At 33.5% G+C, this 13,379-nt stretch overlaps 1 protein-coding gene across 1 annotated transcript in view; it reads left to right on the plus strand.

Annotated features, from left to right (window-relative positions):
* LOC149785516 (uncharacterized) overlaps nucleotides 1-13,379 on the plus strand; it is an 86,564-nt gene that overhangs the window by 58,262 nt on the left and 14,923 nt on the right. The window contains exons 14-19 of the mRNA XM_089979318.1: nucleotides 2,216-2,329; nucleotides 4,570-4,677; nucleotides 6,042-6,110; nucleotides 8,910-8,996; nucleotides 11,266-11,352; nucleotides 13,288-13,374. Coding sequence (XP_089835444.1) covers nucleotides 2,216-2,329; nucleotides 4,570-4,677; nucleotides 6,042-6,110; nucleotides 8,910-8,996; nucleotides 11,266-11,352; nucleotides 13,288-13,374 — 552 coding nt within the window. The remainder of the gene's footprint in view (nucleotides 1-2,215; nucleotides 2,330-4,569; nucleotides 4,678-6,041; nucleotides 6,111-8,909; nucleotides 8,997-11,265; nucleotides 11,353-13,287; nucleotides 13,375-13,379) is intronic.

The following is a 13,379-nucleotide window of genomic DNA, read 5'->3' on the forward strand; positions in this document are numbered from 1 at the left end:
CAAACTGCTAACAACAAATATGCTTATCTTCTGTAGCATAATTGTGCCTTTAGATCAGAGTCTGTGATGTTTGTTTTACTGGTTACTCCTATCAAACTACACAGACCCAGATGTGCTGGCACATAATGCACTGGCAGATCTGGGTCTGTGCAGTTTGAAGTTAGATTCAACTTATAAGTGAGTATACACTGTATGCTTGTTTGTTCAATCGTACTTGGATATGTTCATTGAACATTGCTGTGTACATAAAATGTATTGGGCATTGGAATTAATATGTTATCTATCACTTTGTACCTTCACTATAATAATAATAATAATAATAATAATGAGGACTTTGTATAGCACCTAATCTTTAGAAGCTCTAAGCACTTTACAAACATTAGACAACACATATAACATTAAAAAAAACATATATAATGATATTATTACCAAAAAACAAACACCATGAAATTGAAAAACTTCAAAAACATGCTGAAAATATTTAAGGTAGGGAACATTATTAGGTCTTTAAGTTTGTTCTTGCAGTTGAAATAAGTGAGTTTTAAGAGCACTCTTGAATGGGATCACTGGGTCCATGTGTCTAAGTTCAGTGGGCAATTCATTACACATTGCTGGGTCCTGGTATGCAAAAGAACGTTGTCCATATGACTTCATTTTCATAGTGGGAATAATGAGAATACGAATGTCAGAAGAGGAGCGTAAGTGTCTTGCTGGTGTGTACACATGGGTGATGTCGGATAGGTATGTTGGACTGGAGACCGTCAGTGAAATGTAGCACAGAGAACAAATTTTGTGTTTGATTCTGGATCGAATGGATAGCCAGTGTAGGGTACAGAGCAGCGGGGAGGTGTGCTCTGATCGTGGTACTCTAAGTATGATCTGAGCAGCTGTGTTTTGAACTTTTTGAAGTTTCTGAAGTAGATATTGAGATGAACCAGACAGAATTGAGTTACAATAGTCCAGTCTTGAAAGTACTAATGAACATACAAGTCTTTTAGTGGCATCAACTGAAAGATATTTGCAAATGGAGCTGATGCGTCTCAGCTCAAGATATGCAGCCTTGCAATATGTTCATGACTTTTTGGTGCAGTGAGAGAGTACTGTCCAGAGTGACACCTAGGTTTCATACTGACTGTGTGAATTTAATGTTGGCGTTACTGATATTTATTGTTTGAGGTAAAGGATGTGACTGAGAAAGTCTTTGTGTTGTGATCAGAATGGCTTCAGCTTTATCATCATTCATCTGCAGCTTGCTACATGTCATCCATGATTTCACATCAGAAATGCACCTTGCTAAACCTTGGATGGTAGCATCAACTTCAGTTGGGTGGCTAGATTTGTATATTTGGGTGTTGTCAGCATACCATTGGTGAGACACTGGATGATGATCTATGACTCTTAAGATGACCCTGAGAAAAAATAAGCTATTTCAAAATAAAACATGGATTTCTTTCACTTTCTTATGAAGCTGATGGAGTGTTATTTTTACAACAACAAAAAAACAAGTTTTAAATTAGGGCAGAGAAAATAACAGTAAATAATTACTCAGACTTTTTCATTCTTTATACTTTAAACAGAACTGTGGGGAATAAATGATAATATGCATACATTAGTGTATGCATAATATTAAACAACTCCACCTATACTAATGAAGACAGTAATTTAAGACTCTTCAACCAGTCTTGAAAAAATTCACAATATTCTGATACATCCCTTTCATGGTATGCCATACTGAAATTGGCTACCCATTTGCACACAAGATTCTCACATGAAATCTAACTCAAATTAGGTAGAACTCAGATAAGCAATATAATCTAATAAAATCTGAAAATCACATGTGCAGGAATTGTGATACAAGCAAGACTTTGCTCATGTGAGCAAGCATTTCCTGACCTGAGCAAGATTTTGCTCATCTGAGCAAATGTTTGCTCACATTAGCAACAGGTTAGCAGGAGCAAAAACAAAATGACCAAAAATCGACTAGTATTTGATTTGTATTTGATAAATACATGTGTCTGAACAGAATCCATGTCCAACTAAATCACATGAGAAATTAGAAACATTGATGTAATGGAAATGAATGTATGGGATGAAATGGCGGTGGGGATGGAAGAGGGAAGTGACAGTCAATATTAGATTGGTGAGGAGAGGTAGTGCTTTGTAGCAGATTCCTTGTTCATTATGAAGCTGACTAATGACTTTCTAAACTTTTCAGACTGAAGCAACGGTGCCATTGTTCTTCAAAGCCATCCATGCTGATTTGGATCCCAACATAGCCAAATATTTGGACAATGTGCAGAAGAAAATAGAACATACAGAGAAAGACTGTGTAAGACATTTCAACATGCCAACTTGCATGCTACAATTGTTCATTATCAGTGTAAAATAGAAGCAATATGGTAAACAGATGCTTTTGAGTATTGGAAAGTAAACAGATACTTTTGAGTATTGGAAAGTATAATGTTGGATATAATACATCTGGACATGTTCATTGTAGACAACATTAATGCACACATTTTAGTAAAGACATGGGGAATATAGGGAAATGAAAAATCACTGCATTCCACCTGAAGAAGAACGTATGTAATGAGGTAGAATGTCTTGTATATACTGTCATTAAAGCAAATCTTGATTATATTAAATAGTCCAAATAGTTACATGTGACTTATATTACTAACTGACAACCACATGTGTGCAGGTTAACACAAGAGGCTGCTCTTGGCTAATTGAAATACCTGGTTTGCCAAAATGTAAATAGTTCCAAGCATAGTCTTTTTTTAAATATATTTTCTAATTTTCTATTTTCTATTTGAGGATTATATAATAATTACGTTCTTTGATTTTGGTTTCTATAATGTAACATTATGTAAATACATATTTTGTTTATGTTTTGACATTTGTATTTGTTATTTTATTGTGTCATCTGCCTTGATAAAGGGAACTGTAGATGTAAAAAGCACTTGACCAGTTTCTCAAACTTGCTGACTGTTGTGCATTGTCATGTTTGATTCCTCAGGATACAATTAATGTTTAGATGTTGTGTACATTATCACAGTCAAGGTCCAGGCTTCATTGTATATACTCACTTATATGTTGGATCCAGCCACATAGACCCATATCTGTTGCTGCATAATGTACTGGCAGATCTGAGTCTAAACAGTTTTTTTAAGGAGTAGTCAGTAGAACAAACTATCTTCTGGCACACTATACGATGGCAAGTCAGGATCCATGTTGTTTGCAGTTGGACCCAACTAATAGACAAGTAGATATGGTAGATTTCTAATAGACAAGTAGATATGGTAGATTTCTAATAGACAAGTATAATTGGTAGATTTCTAATAGACACGTAGATATGGTAGATTTCTAATAGACAAGTAAAAATGGTGCATTTCTAATAGACAAGTAGATATGGTAGATTTCTAATAGACAAGTAGATATGGTGGACTTCTAATAGACAAGTAGATATGGTGGATTTCTAATAGACAAGTAGATATGGTAGATTTCTAATAGACGAGTAGAATTGGTAGATTTCTAATAGACAAGTAGAATTGGTAGATTTCTAATAGACAAGTAGATATGATAGATTTCTAATAGACAAGTAGAATTGGTAGATTTCTAATAGACAAGTAGATATGGTAGATTTCTAATAGACAAGTAGGTATGGTAGATTTCTAATAGACAAGTAGATATGGTAGATTTCTAATAGACAAGTAGGTATGGTAGATTTCTAATAGATAAGTAGAATTGGCAGATTTCTATAAGACAAGTAGAATTGGTAGATTTCTAATAGACAAGTAGATATGGTAGATTTCTAACAGACAAGTAGGTATGGTAGATTTCTAATAGATAAATAGAATTGGCAGATTTCTATAAGACAAGTAGATATGGTAGATTTCTAATAGACGAGTAGAATTGGTAGATTTCTAATAGACAAGTAGATATGGTAGATTTCTAATAGACAAGTAGATATGATAGATTTCTAATAGATAAGTAGAATTGGTAGATTTCTAATAGGCAAGTAGATATGGTAGATTTCTAATAGACAAATAGATATGGTAGATTTGTAATAGACAAGTAGATATGGTAGATTTCTAATAGACAAGTAGATATAGTAGATTTCAGCCCATTCATACTCATGCATATGCAGTTTTAAAATTCATTGAAGATATTAACATTATCCTTTTTGGTTATTGACACTGTAAATGCAGGGGTTATAAATTCATCATTTTGGGTATTGACACTCTGTTGATGCAGGGGATATAAATTCATCATTTTGGTTATTGACACTCTGTAAATGTAAATTCATCATTTTGGTTATTGACACTCTGTAAATGCAAGGGATATAAATTCATCATTTTGGTAATTGACACTCTGTGATGCAGGGGATATAAATTTATCATTTTGGTTACTGATACTATTGATGCTGGGGATATAAATTCATTGTTTTGGTTATTGATACTATTGATGCAGGGGATATAAATGCCTCATTTTGGTTATTGACACTATTGATGCAGTCACTATAAATTAATTATTTTTAACATTTCATTTCATGCATCCTCTTTTCATCAGGAAGGAAATACAGTCCTATTTAGAGCAATATTGGAAGGTGTACCTGTGTCAACAATATTTTGGCTTATGGACACGATGTCTGGATCAAATCTTCTAGACAGGAATAAGGTCAGATATTGTGTAATTGTTCACCTCTGTCAGATATTTGAATAGAATCTTGAGAGTAAACAAATTTACTTACGTTGATAGAGTTATCATTATTTTTGTGAGTGCAATTTAAATTAATAAGAGGCAAATAATTTTTATTTTGTTGTAAAATATGAACGTTAAAAAATGTTGACAAAATATGTATTTACTCTTGCATAAAATCTACATTTTGTGTTTTCTGTAAACATTTATTTTAATTTTAAGACCAGATCCAATGTCTTCTTAATGACACATGATTGTATGTATTATTGCTAAATTTAATGCATTTCCCCTAAAAAAGGAATAAGTGCAATTAAATTGTAGTCACTTTGCTGCATGCTTAACAAAACCCATAACATTCATTATGATTAAAAACACTCATTCTGATCACATATCATGTAAGTGCTTGAATTATAGTTCAGTTGTTATTATCAAATAACTAAGTGACCTTTTGCAATGGAGTAATGAGGAGCTTTCATTTATTATATAGTTATCATAAGCACTTGACCAACTTCACTTGACATGGTTGTACAATGGCAGACATGCGAATTTTGATATTCAGCTGTAATTAAAGTCTAAAACAGCTACAATGTAGTGCAATTGTGATAACACATTAATCACTGCCACAGTGTTGATAATATCAGTAATGCATCTTTATTCATTACCAGTTATTTATCATACACACATTTGTTGAAGCATGCTCAAAGTGCTCTGTTCATAGATACTATTCTCATACTCTCACCCCCTTAAAAATTAAAAACTCCTTTTTCAAAATGCTAGAAGGGGGTGGGTGAATCCCCCCTTTGTATGAAAATAATGGCAATTCCATTTATGGCTCTTTTAAATGGCTTATGGAGCAGATGTACTTTTAGTTTTCATCACACATAATAACAATAATCTTGTACTTCCAATGCAAAGTTTATATCCCATGCCCAACTAGTTTCTTGATTTTATTCAGTCACAAGTCATGTCTTGGGTACAAGACAATTTGGGGCAAATGAATATAAATGGATGAGATGGGCCCCACTCCACCTCCTTTTGTTATTTAAGAAGTGAGCACTCCAGCAAACAAAAGACTTCATTCAAATTTTCTGTTTTTTTTAAATACATAATTACTTGTTCATATTACTTATAATTTAAATTGTACATTATATGACCGTGACAAACTTAAAAATTTGTGACAAAATTTAATTTGTAATTGAAGTTTTAACTAAAAGTATGTTTCTGAAAGTAATCAACAGTTGTTTGCACAAATTTAAAAAAAAAAATTAAATATGCAGTTTTTGCTAACATTTTATTAAGTTCAAACTTGAGAATTTACAGTAATGCCTCATCTATGTTGATAGAATGGTTTGACAGCAAGAGAATTTGCAGAAGAGAATGGAAGACCTGATGTAGTACAAGCCATTAATAGGGTAAGGAAAACATTACTAGGTAATAGCCTGAAATTCAGCTGCTGTTAATGTAAGAAACCAGTACATGTTACATTCAAATCCAAAAGATGTTTTTGTTGTTGTTTCCTTTCCAATAAAATAACCTATTAGTGCACTTAGTGACTAAATTAAAGAAAATCTTTATTCATTAGTAATTTCTTTGTCTTGCCTGTGGATGATTTTAAGTTTTGCATGGTCTTTGCTACTACTGTTTTGGGTTTATCATTAGTAGATGTCATTCATGGGTTCTGTTCCTGTTAAACAATGGCAAATGAGGTTAACACTTTTAAAATGACAAAACAAGAACCCATTTGAAGACTGATTAAAACTTCAGATAGTGTGTTAAATACCGTTTACATGCACAATGATGAAATGATAAAAAGATGATGAGACTATACATGTAATAATCACTACCAGTAGTCTTGTTTACGTCTTGTCTGTTGATTGGATTCTTGCTTTAATACTATACCCCGATGCATGGTAGCAAGTCACTGAAAGTTATAAAACATTAAACCCATTTATTATCTCACCAATGATTGGTGAGACAGATGGTATCACTGTTTTTTGCAAGTGACTTCAATGTTATTGTCAGTATTGTGATTTTGTGCTAAACATTTTTAAAGTCCTGTCTATTTGTATCTCTAAGATTAGTGTTCCTGTAATCAGTTGGAACTTTAGAGTTGTATTTATTTTTCAAATACATCACCTGATCATGATACAATATCAGAACACCAACTATCTTGCAAATGCAGCCCTCACAAGTTAAAGAAGACATAATTTAGGCTTGTTTTTAGTAATAAAAATGCTAAGGTTTCCAAAACAGAAGTCAGTCAAGAGTGATCTCCCTATGGATAGAGGATTTTATGTTAAATCCTGTCAGTCATTCCAATTTGCGACTGGTAAATCAGGTAATAAGGACCGATGAAAAAAGCTACCATAGCAGAAGGCTTTTTTGTCACCTCACATTTCTAACTTTGAAGATGTATACTCCAAGCCCTTTCTCCTCTACTACATTTGATGATATCAGGAAGACTTGGTCTTTTTTGCATTCATTCAAGAAGTGTTCTGACTTCTGCTATGATCTTCTGTCTGATCCTTCCTGCACTGTCAGTGAGTTCTTAGAGAATTTGTTCATCAGTCGACCTCCTAACCAAGAAAGTCTGGACTTTCAAACAGTTACCAAATTACTGTTGAATCACTATCTAAGCACCACTGCAAGAGGTAAATTCCAGTCATCTACAGACTATTCTTTCTGCAGCAATTACACAACCACATGTACTGCAAGCCTTTGAAGGAGACAGTGTGGGCCTAAGAATGTTGACATGTTCCTTTCTATGCATGGACCATGTTCCTTTCTATGCATGGACCATGTTCCTTTCTATGCATGGACCATGTTCCTTTCTATGCATGGACCAGAAATTCTTTCTTGACACACATCCACTTGCATGCAGTCATAGCTAATATATTTGCTTCACGCTCAACTGGCTCTTGGTGGCTTACTTGAGGAAAGTGAGCATAGCCAGTACCTCTCCATTGTGACTTCCACCAACAGATGCCTGGGAGTCAGTCGTGTGCATAGTTTGTGTACTCAATTCCATAGCAACTCGTCACTCATTCTCTAATTCCATAGCTACTTTCATTGACCTCCACCTTGTGGACAGAGATGTGGTTGCACTACTAAAATACCACTGAAAGATCATCCTCAGATCTCAGCTGCAAACCTCAATCTCATAATGCAAACCTCAGTCTCATAACCTCCTATAATGATGCCATGTTCATTTCACTCTTATCCTACATTGCAGAAAGTTTCAATATCAAGCACATAGCATTCATCCTTCAATTCAGTCCTGTGAAATGTTTGTAATTTAAACGAATTATATTTTCCATGGTTAACCAGTACACAATGAAAATAAGACCTCATGTAATAAAAATCAAAGGAAAAAATTCACATTTGTGGGGTGGATTTCAGCAGTAGTGTTATGTGCAGAATTCAGTCACTAATTTCAGTTGATTTTGACTATTAGGGAATGCATGATGGTAGTCACAGTGAGTGGAAATGTTTATATTCTAGCTTTACCTTGGAGATCTTTCATCCAAAGAGCTAAATTTTGACTGGTGGGACCTGTGTTGACAGCATAAAAGATTACCTTTTTAGGTCATTCAGCATGAATGTAATGGTGCTGGTTGTACTACTTTTGATTGATTTAAGGGAGTGAAAGCATTTGCACTACGGTAATTCATTTATCCAAAGGGAGACCAATCAAGTTTGTTATTTCTATCATAGCAAACAGTCAGCTGTTTGTCAGATGATTTTTTACTTAAAGAAGCCAAAAGGTGTGGTTAGCATCCTTTTAGCTTGAAAGGGATGGATTTCCAGGTAGTGGCTGTTCTCTTGACATTTTTTATTAAGTATGTATTTTCAAATATTTTTCTCCAAACATTAGTATGTCTGTTCTGATATACAGAGGTTTCCTTTCTTGTCTGCATTGATGAAGTCAACATTAAGATTCTATAAAAAAAAAGTTGTTTTAATTTTAGTTTTATATGCTAGCACTTTTCGTCTCACCTGTATAAGCAGAACACTGTCATCAGAACACTATTCACAGGTGAGAGACTGTGCTCTGCAGAACCCTTGTCTGGCCATTGAGTTTAAGAAGCATTTTGAACTGCAGACAATAGCATCTGATCTATGAGATAATGCTGCAATGTAGATAAAACATTAATTCACTCATACATAAATAAATTTATGACAGAATTATTCAATCAATTTTCTTTTTCCAGTACATTTTACAAAACATGAACTTGAATTCCTGGATACAGTTTCCTATCAGATTTTACAGACAAGAATTACTCAATATAACTGATGAGGTATGTATTAAACTTTAAAAAATCTAACTTGTCAGTGTTACCCATTGACATCATAGTAATTTTATAAAAGATTTTTATGGTCAAAAATTATTTTGCCTTTCAAACATTGGTTCTTGGTTCATATATGTGTGTGTTCCCTCCCATAAATATGGCTCAGTTCATATGGTTTATGTTTTATCAATTTAATTTATGCCTGTTTTTTCATTAATCTGTCCCTCTTTCAAAATATTTTGCAAGTGGGATTACTGTAGAAAACTTCCAACAGAAACTTGGGAGACATTATTATCATGAACCATGAATATATATATTGCTCCATCTTAAGATCAGGCAATTTTTTATATTTTTTTTAAAAGTTAGGCCCTTTTTAGCTAAGGCTTATTGATGGAGGCTTCCATGATTTATGACAAATTTCTAGTTCTGGTATCAAACCTCAATTACAATTTAGCTTGACTCTACTAAACAAAGAAAGGCTGTTGTACTACCCAGTGTCAGCTATAACTATAGATGATTGTATGCATCTATTTCAGTACCCCATCCTTACAAAATAAACATAGGTCATTGTGACCTACATTGGACATTTTACTGGCCTAGGTTAGGTTCTTGTACTTTACTCTTTACTATATAGGATTTTTGCATCCTGTATAAGTACTGTTATAATGGGAATCATGCAACCTAGTGAGGGGATGCATAAAGAGAAGCACTACATCATCTTCATAAATGCATGTCATTGTGACCTATATACTTCATGATTCACTGACTGGCTAAATTTGGTTTTTTAACTCTGATACAAGAATCATATAACTAGATGATTGTACACCTCTCTACTTACTGCTTAGGTCAACTTTTTGTGTTTATCTCATGGCTACATAGGTTGTTTTTGTTGCATTCAATGGAAATACTATCCCATCTATAATACCATGAAACTTGGTGAGGGATGCATGCTGATGAGCATTACTCTATCAATTCAGAAGTAGGTCATCATAGCCCATATATTAGGTTACTGGCTTTGGTTACATTTGTGCTTTATGTTCTCATGCTAAAATCATATATACATATCTGTTTGTACAATAAGCTTATCATGATCTATATGGGTGCTGTTAATGTTAGAAACATGATGCATGGTAATTGAATGCATTTTTTTTGTACTACACCCTTACAGTCAAAAAGGTCACTGTGACATTCATTTTTCTTGACTAATTCAAGCTCAATATTTTTGTCCAGTTCATCACCACATAGATTTTTCCATGCTAGATTATACACTTTGGCCTACACAGAAGGCCCTTTCTGACCAGTACAGAAGGAAGTAGGAATAAATAGATGTATTAATTGGTATAAATATATGTATTAATTGGTATAATTATATTTATTAATTGGTACAAATATAATTATTAATTGGGAAACTTTTCTTATTATTTGTGTAATGGCTACACATTGTATGGGATAGGTTACTCACAACAGGTTAACTGTTAAGTGTATGTAAAAATTGAATAAAGGAATTAAAAAAGTGGACTGCATGCTTTCTATGTGAGACCTCATCATTGTGGCCAATCAGGATAAATACTGATATATGGACTGTGCTTCTAATAGTGGTTGTACTGGCTATTTCAACCTTTGAGATGGACATTGATAATAGCTTCAAAAAATGACTTTAAGATTAATCGAAGAAAAACAAACAAAATAAAATTAATATCTGATTTTTATCAACTAATTGTGGTATCGGTACTTTAACATTGAAGAAAAAGTTCTTTTTGAAATTATATGTGTCACGTATGCCCTGTCAAAGAGGTCAGCATTGTTTTATCAACATCAGTGTTGTCTGAATTTTATTTTTTCTGCATGGTAGTTAATATTTACAATTGCTGCTGGATTCTACTGAAAGCATTGTTTACATGAGCTATGTAATTATTATTAATTACATTCTGGTTTCTATATATTATCAGTTACATGTAGTAACATAATTTTTAATGATTATATGCTGCTATGCAAAAGTACCAGACATATACATGTGGTTCTTGAAATATTCATGGCAAATAAAAAAGTGGTCAGAAATGCATGTTAACACAAAAGAGATAAAAATTATTTTGAAAAGAAACAAAACGAAAATACAACATGATCCCAGTTTAGTCAGACAGCTAAAACAATAAGATAACAAAACTACGGAACATTCTTTCTTTTAATAACATGTTATGGACTTCTGAAAGTATATACCATAGCCAGATTGCATCTTAAGTTTACACCTTTAATTAGGGAAGTCAATTCTTAATTTCAGCAATCAGGCAAAACCTTTTGGGAGAAGCTGGAGGAGGAGAAAGACAATCAAAATCTCAAGAGAGTGATGGACTTTGCTCAAACAGAGGTACAGACTGTTTCTTGAGTATTGTAAAACTTTCAGCATAAAACTTTTGCAAATTAGAACACAAAAAAACCATTCTGTTGGAAGTCATCCCAGAAATAAATGTGAGTAAGCTATAGTGAATACAGGAATTTTTCGAAGATAAAAGCAAGAGGCCCAACTGGGCCTGATATTCTTCACCTGTGTATATAACCTAAAAGTTGATGATCTCACTAAGCAAGCTTATTGTAGTATTTAAGAATCTAACCTAGGTAAACTCTCAAACTTTATATCACATTGATTTTATCATGTTGTACAATATCGTGATAAAAAATGTCTTATGAAGATAGTAGCTTAAATAATATGCATATTCTCTTTCTCATAATCGACCTCAGATGCAAGAGGTCGCAGGATTCGAACCCCGGCCAAGTCATACCAAAGTGGTACTAACAGCTGCCTTGCTTGGCGCTCAGCATTAAGAGGTTAGTGTTAGGACTGGTCGGTCTGGTTTCAGGATAATGTGACTGGGTGGGACATCATGCTACTTGTCTGTGGCATGGTGCCCCAGTTCTTTAAGACATCACTATAAACTGTTACACTGCAGACATCATAGTGATATGACTGAAAATTTGTTAAAGCTACGTTAAAAATCTAAATCACACACACACACACTTTCTCATTATCAAAATTGACCAACTGGTCTTGATGATATAAACTCATTTATCAGGTTTGATAGGAACTAGATGAGAAATAAAGTTTCTTGTTCTTGAGAGGCAAAACAAACTCATTCGCAGAGATTCAGGTATCATTAATTTAGCCTATATTGAAGTTTGATGAAAATCTGATGAAAAGTATGTCTTCAAGATACTGTCCAAGACTTGGATGATTAAGTCCTTAGTACAGTTTTGAACTGAGTGAGATCAGAGTAATGGCTTGTAGAGTGGTACAAAAATCATTAAATTAGATGCAAGTCCACCTTATTAATATACAAGGATGTTGCTCATTATTAAAATTGTTCAAGATCTGAATGATATTAGCATATACTCCAAGTATGATCACAAAGGGATCAGAACTATCTATGATCTCCAGACTGGTCATTATCTCAGCCAATCAGATGCAAAATTGCCTCATTAATATGCATGGATCTTACTCATTATCAAACCCATCCAAGGTCTTGATGATATAAGCCCACATTTCAAGTCTGATCAAAATAAGACCAGAAATGTGGCTTTCAGAGAAGTAATGCCTAGTTGTGTTAGAAACGTCATTTTTCATTGGCTATTTTGCCCATGCATGTGCAGAAGGGTAAAAGTTGGATTTTTTACCTCACTTATTAGACCCATCCTGGCCACTTTTACTAAAAATCCTCAACTTATCCTATTTCTTGCAAAGGTTCACCTGTCTGTGTGCAGTTCAGACTGATCTACATTAGCTTTGGCCAAAAAGTCTAAAATACAGACACAAAATCTAATTCTGATGAGACAAAAATGGGTCTAAAAAAATGTATATTTCCCTCTGCATTTTGTAACGCAAGCAGAAAGTTCAGATTATTTGGTATCATTGTAGAACTACATCTATTTACTTTTCGGTAATACCACCTACTTCATTGTATCTTAAATGACCTAGACACTACAGAGCACAGAAGTAGGGTACTATCTCCTGACACATAAGCATCACACCAGGTGTTAATGAGTTAAAGTGAAACAGTCAAATTCTTAATTTCTTTCATTGAATGAACAAGTAGTACACAAGAAATTTACCATTTTTGATGGGAATTAAAGTTTGTGAAGTCTTTGATGAATTTTACATTTTAATGACATGATCAAGATAAAAATGTTATATTTTGGTTATTTATTTCTTAGTATCCTAAAAACAAGAATAAATTGGAACCTTTACAGTTTGCAAATTAAATGCATATTATAAACAAGAAACTATTATTATTTTCTGTTTTACTTGCAGAAACATGCCATTAGCTTGTTTGAGGCAGCAGCATCAGGGTTTCTAGATCAAGTAAAAAATCTCAATGATGCCTTGTACCAAGACAGAGTAAG

Source organism: Sinohyriopsis cumingii, chromosome 13 (genome assembly GCF_028554795.1).
Source record: "Sinohyriopsis cumingii isolate HCF-2022 chromosome 13, ASM2855479v2, whole genome shotgun sequence".
Taxonomy (NCBI): Eukaryota; Metazoa; Mollusca; class Bivalvia; order Unionida; family Unionidae; genus Sinohyriopsis; species Sinohyriopsis cumingii.